A 6,553-nucleotide genomic window follows, 5' to 3' on the forward strand; every position below is an offset into this window, starting at 1 on the left:
TTATTCATATACAGTGTATTTTAATTAATTTCTTTTGTTTTATTGTTAAAATAGACCGTCTGCATCAATCATAAAAAAGGAAAGAAGTACAAAAATCTTCAAAGTTTTAATCAGTCGAGTTGAATAGTGTTAAGTTTTGTCTATGAATGTATTATATATTGGACTAAGATAGCAATCTAATTCCGTGGTCTATACACTTTGAAAAATATCGAAGGTTTATGTAAATTAAAAACTGCTTGAAGAACAAAATGTGATATTATTCATATACAAAGTCGGGTTGTAAATAATCAGACCAAAGGAGTTCCAATAACAGGGAAGATTGCTTCTAGGGCCTGGTAGAGTTCCTTTTTTTCAGTCTCCCATGCCCTCCCCTCCTCGGACGCTACGCACCTCGGACGTTCGACCCTCTGTAAACATAGGCACAGCAGAAATCAGGGTCTGCATTCATGAAACCGTTCTCATGCTCAAGCATGGATTTTGTGTTCAAGTCTAATTTCTTGTTGCGGTTATATCTTGATAATAAAATCTTTATTTTGTCAATGATTTGAAAAAACTTTGAAGAGACTTAAAGCAGAATACTGTTTTCAATGTTTTCATTGGACTATTTGATCGTTTGACATGAGTGAAGTGAGCTACAAGAAAGTTGGTTTGAGCACAAAATCCATGCTTGAGCATGAGAACGGTTTCATGAATACCGGCCCGAAACTCCGTACCTTACTGAGTTAGCTCCCCTACAAAGACTTCTTCTGCATTGGAGGATTTCCCGCCATCTTACGAAAGCCTGTTTACTTCGATTGGCGAAAATGAGCAAGAATAAGGATGCTCAAGGTTGTTCTATATAACGTAATCAAAATAGGTTAATGTAATATAACGAATCTAGGTTCATATACGTAGCACTGATATGCGTTGACCGCTGTTATATAATCATTAAGATTTTCTAGCATGAGTTTGACGTTATCTGGTTATAATCGATCATGATCAGTAGTGTAACCTGTAGGGAAAATGTTTCGGTAATCGGTCGATTGAGTTCGGTACAGAGATGTTTCGGTAATTATCCTAAAGGTCGTCCCAATATTTTACTTTGTTTATTTTTGACAGATTTTTTACCACTCTGATTCAGAATTTATATTTAACGATTCTTCAGCATTTTTTGTCTTTCCAAAAAACCCCACTATATATATATACAGGAGCCTGAAGTTCTGTCACAAATTAATAATAACAGTAATACAAAAAACCCACCTTATAATATGTAACATATTATAGGTATTTTTTTGTATTACGGTTATTATTAATTAAAATATTAATATGTATATAAGTGTAAGTTACAGTAGAGGTAAAAATGCACTTCCAGACCGGGGTTCGAACCCGGAACCCTCCGAACTCTAGGCCTAGACGTATGCTCTACCAATTGAGCTATATATCTGGTCGCTGGCGATCAACCCAGTCCAGTTCTGCTACATTCATCCCTCCTCTTTCTAAGTCTTCGCCCTTGAAGACACCCCCGAAAACACAACTTATACAACCGAGGTTTTGGTATCCACTTGCCAAGCATATAGGCACCAAATGCTTGAAACAAGGGTTGGTCACAGGCACCACTGTAACAGGCGAAAAAGAGAATGCAACGGCAACACTAGGGTTCCAACCTGAGTCCCTCCAAAACTCTAAGATTATCTACGTCTGCTTAAACTTAATGGAACTTCCTCAGTGATCAATCTAGACTTGATTCACTACCGTTTAAGGGTAGTTTCCCCTACAGAAGAAAATTCCCCTGCTCTTTAAATTTCCCCTTGTGTGCTTCAAAATTCCCCTATTTCAACAAGAAAATAGCCGTTTTTGTCTTCAAAATATTCCCCCTATACCGGTATATGTTTTCTTTAAAGTTCAACAGTTAAAATGCATAATACTGCATATATACATTTTCTCCACTTAATTTTAACAAAAATTCTACAATTTTAAGCTTAAAATTGTTTAAAACTTGAAATGTACTGCTGTTAAGTGTACCATCTCCTGTGTTTCAAACTTTAAAAGATATTTGCGATGTATGTCGGACAAAACATTTATCATTTTATACCTTCATGACGCTAGAGTCTTGTATCAAAATTTTTTAATTTCCCCCAATCTGAAAAACAGTAATTTTCCCTAAAACCTAGATTGATCCCTGCTTCCTTCCCATATATAGCATGCATAACAACACTTCCATAGCTGTATCTGCTACCCCTCACTATATATGTACTTCCTCATTTTGACCCTAACTTATGAATCTGTTAGTGTTAAACAATCTCCCAGTTATATCATACTGCAGGGAATGTAATAGGCATATAGTATTGGTAATATCAGAGACTCATATATACATGTACTATATACATTTGTACGTCGATAGTAATATGAATGATTTGTTATATGAATGTTTTTTATTCACTCATCAATGTTAAAACTTGTATTCAACTGTTCCAGCGGTGAAAGCAATTTTAGATTATCTAAATCGACAAAACAGGCCATACAGTGCTATAGACATTGTGAACAATCTTCACAAGGAATTTGGTAAAACAGTGAGTATTTTACATTGTACATACAGTTCTCCCCCTTTTACCTGACACTGGTACTTAACACAAGATATATCTATGTGGAGAACAGCTTTATTTGTTTACTGTACTGGAATCATTATTAGCTGTGTGGGCAATGATTCATTCAAAAGTTTCTGGGCCATGCAGGGATCATAAGAAACTAAGGCTCTTGGCAAGCGTTTTGGTGATGATGCTCAAGGCCAATTCTTTGAATTTGGGAATTGTCATCTCCCAATTGGGAGAAAAGATTTTTTTAGCATCCCGAAAACAGAACAGAATAGATTTAGCAATTATTGGTCAGCTATATAAGCTAGAAGTCAGTAGATTTTGATCTTGGGTGGGTATAGAAAACTAAGATCATTTGTCAATAGATCTCAAGTGAGGATGAAATCTTTAACCTGTAACTGAGCGAGATCAGGTTATCTCAGTCCAGGGCTAGGATTCTGTACCATAACCCCACAGGAGGTGTAAGCCATTCTTGGGATATATTACATAAACTTGGCCCAAGATTGAGATAACGTGATCTCGCACAGTTACAGGCAATTTATTTTTTTCTCGCACATTTTAATTGGAAAATATAAAATATCTAATTTCGTTTGAGACAAATATCCCGTTACATTATAGAGTTTATTTTATCTACAGCTTCAGGAATCTAACAATATCACAACATTACACATAATGACAAAACAGCATTTTATGATGCAAAGTTTCAACTTTTGTTACTACTCATGACAAGTTTCATTAGATGTAGATAGAGGTTGTTTTACAGTGGTTGACTTTATCTTATTTGTTTTAATTACCTGGTAGAGCAAAGAGAAAGACATAAAATGTTACAATAAGATATGAGATATGACATGAATCAGAGATATATGTGAGACACTGATGATGATCCGGTGCTATGAGAGACTGATGATGATCCGGTGCTCTGAGAGGCTGATGATGATTCGTTGCTATGAGAGACTGATGATGATCTGGTGCTATGAGAGCTCAGTTTTGACACACAGCGACACTTTTTATTTCCAGGCTGTGGTGAAGGCGTGTGAGGGGCTGACAGAGGCTGGGAAGATCAAAGAGAAGGTTTACGGCAAACAGAAAGTCTACGTTGCTGATCAGGTAACCTCTCTATACTAAACAATGCAATATATGTGTTATAATGGAAATGGCTAGGTTTTGACATAATGTCTGAGTCATAACGAAGAAAATCAATGTGCCAATAAGCAAATTTGAGCAAAAAGGTCCTGTCTCAGGATAACAACTTGGCAAATAAGTCTTTTTTTAAAAATAATTTTCTCATCTCTTTGTGTGGGCAATAAAGTTTCTCTGGGATTCTTGTATTCAGTGTACACTTTATTAGGTCACCCTAGGCAAAGTCTGAAGTGCTATTCTAATCGCCTTTTGTCCGTCGTCGTGCGTTCCTAAACAATTTATATTTTCAACTTCTTCTCCAAAAACCCTGAACCAATTTCAATGAAATTTTGCAGAAACCTTCCATGGACAAAGGTCAACCAAAATTGTGAATTATATGGTCCCCAACCCCCGGGAGCCTGAAGGTCAGGGGCCAAAAAGAATGAAATTGACTAAAATTTCAAAAATCTTAAGGTGCTTTACCAAAATTGGGAATTTTATGACCCTGGGGTCTCATGTTTCCCCCTGGGAAGGGGGTAAACTTTACTATAGTTTATATAGGGAAATCACATTTTGGACCAACATTTGTTTAATTTCCATTGGAAGTAATTCAATTTGGGTTAGCATTATCAGTATTGGATAGCAGTTTGATGGTATGCACATATCAGCCCTGACTGACCCCAAGGGGCTGATGGGTCACAAGGGCCAAAAAGGGTTGAATTGACTGAAATTTCAAAATCTTCTTCTCAAGACCCAGATATGGTAGAATCACATTCTCTTCATAGATGGAAGGGTATTAAGGTACTTAACCAAAATGGTGAATTTCATGACCCTGGGCTCTCACGTTTTGCTCTGGGGAGGGGGTAAACTTTACTATAGACAGTACATTCTATTTCAATGAATTTTTGCAGGGACCTTCCATGGACAAAGGTCAACAAAAATAGTGGCCGGTTTAGTCCCAAGCCCCCAGGGGCCTGAGGGGCGGGGCCAAAAGGGTTGAATTGACTGAAATTTCAAAATCTTCTTCTCAAGACCAGGGGGGAGGAGGTGGCAACATTTATGATGGTTTATATTGGCAAATGATATTTTGGATATGACATGTTGATAACTTGAATGGAATTATAACCCTGAGTTGACAGTTTAATACTTTGAAAATTTTGAGCCAGCCCTACCCCCAAGAACTGTAGGGCATGGCCCAATGGAGTCAGTGTGCTAAAATTTCTTAAATCTGTATGCTAGATATTGAATAAGGTGGTTTTATTGTTTTTTGTCACTTTGAATAATTTTTCTGTTCATGTTTTAAAAACAAAAATCAACTCTCTGTATAAATATATCAGAACTCAGGTGACCGTTAAGGCCCATGGGCCTCTTGTTTATAGTAATAAATATGGTGTCGACAGATGAGGGGAGAGGTTTTAATTTTTTTTTTGGGGGGGAGGCTTAATTTGGGCAATGTTCTCAATGGAAAATATGTAAGTTTCCCAGATCTCACAATAAAACAGAAAGATTGGTGTAATTATCAGCTTGTATTGAGATGACAATGCAACAGCAACATTTAAAATGAAATTATCTTTAATGCTTAAGGTAGTTTTAGTCTCTTAGGCGACACATACTTAGTGGAAAAAAATACATCTCAGGTCTTAACCTGGACATGGTAGGGTGACACTGTAACAGCTAAGGAAATTGAGGGAGAAATATTTTAATAATGTCATACTGGCAAGCTAGCTTTTCCAGCGATGCGTATAACCCGGGAACCCGCTCACCAGTTCAGCAACGTCAAGCTGGATGGGTGACTGCCCGTACGTTACATTTTGTGGCAGCGTTAAGTGACTCTGTGATCATGTTAGGCCAGTTCCTGGTAGTAAGAGAAGTGATATTGTCTCGCCTGCGACGGATGTTGCGGAGGCAGTGGTAAGGTGTTACTTTTCCGCCAGCGCCTGCATCAACGTTAAGTTTTTGCGTTTAGCTCTGTTTCTCAAAGAGTATAAGTGCTACACCAGCAACTTGGACCATACATGCATCGTATATACTTCACCTCAATCCATGCATCAGTTGCTGAATGTGCCCTACATTTTACAGTCTAGTGACTTTCACAACATCTTACTCAATGTTAAGTTTTTGCGTTTAGCTGTATGTTTTATGCTTTATTTTAAACATTTAAAGTGTTAGACTTACTAAACTTGGATTATTATACCTTCTGTTAAAAAGATGTGAACATTTTCAATGTTACTTGCTCGTTTTACAAAGATAAAGAAGACAGGGTAACATTCCAAAAAATATCACATGCGCCAAACGTATGCGTGCACGGTTCGTTCCAGTGCCAGGGTGTTATTCCAAAAACTGTTACATGCGCCAAAACGTATGCGTTCACGGTTCGTCCTAGTGCCAGGGTGTTATCAAATCACATTCATGGTTAGTTCATTCGACAACTGTTGAGATGAAGTCTTGGTTTATGTCAAATCAACACAAGGAATTTTAAAAATGGTGAAGTGGTGAAACACCTAAACATGACACTCGGTATAATAAAATAAAAATCACATTCATGAGAGGGCGATATTGCATATTTTCACCCCTCGGAAAGCATTGTTGAATGTGATATTTATATAATGTAGTTATTTGAGACATAGTGCATTTAAAGGGACATCACGTGAAAAGGCGTTTTTTTTTTAAATGAATGTATGTATTGTATGCACTTCCACTTATGTTACCTCGCTATCCCCATATTCATCGTCCGTTCCAAATGTCCAGTTTGACCACTTGAATTGTTCGGGAAAGCCCTGCTAAAAATAGCGCCGTGACGTCACATGACTAGCTAGGCAGTAAACACAAGTGGTGCGAGCGAGATGAAACGGTTTCCAAAGGGG

The 6,553-nt window shown here is 37.4% G+C and overlaps 1 protein-coding gene across 1 annotated transcript in view; it reads left to right on the forward strand.

The window, feature by feature from the left end:
• Positions 1 to 752: 752 nt before the first annotated feature.
• The window catches only part of LOC110449333 (homologous-pairing protein 2 homolog), a 16,358-nt gene continuing 10,557 nt past the window's right edge, over positions 753 to 6,553 (forward strand). Inside the window, exons 1-3 of the mRNA XM_021496116.1 lie at positions 753 to 828; positions 2,455 to 2,549; positions 3,588 to 3,677. Of these exons, the coding sequence (XP_021351791.1) occupies positions 804 to 828; positions 2,455 to 2,549; positions 3,588 to 3,677 (210 nt within the window). The 5' untranslated portion in view covers positions 753 to 803. The remainder of the gene's footprint in view (positions 829 to 2,454; positions 2,550 to 3,587; positions 3,678 to 6,553) is intronic.

Source organism: Mizuhopecten yessoensis, unplaced genomic scaffold, assembly GCF_002113885.1.
Source record: "Mizuhopecten yessoensis strain PY_sf001 unplaced genomic scaffold, ASM211388v2 scaffold4579, whole genome shotgun sequence".
Classification (NCBI taxonomy): Eukaryota; Metazoa; Mollusca; class Bivalvia; order Pectinida; family Pectinidae; genus Mizuhopecten; species Mizuhopecten yessoensis.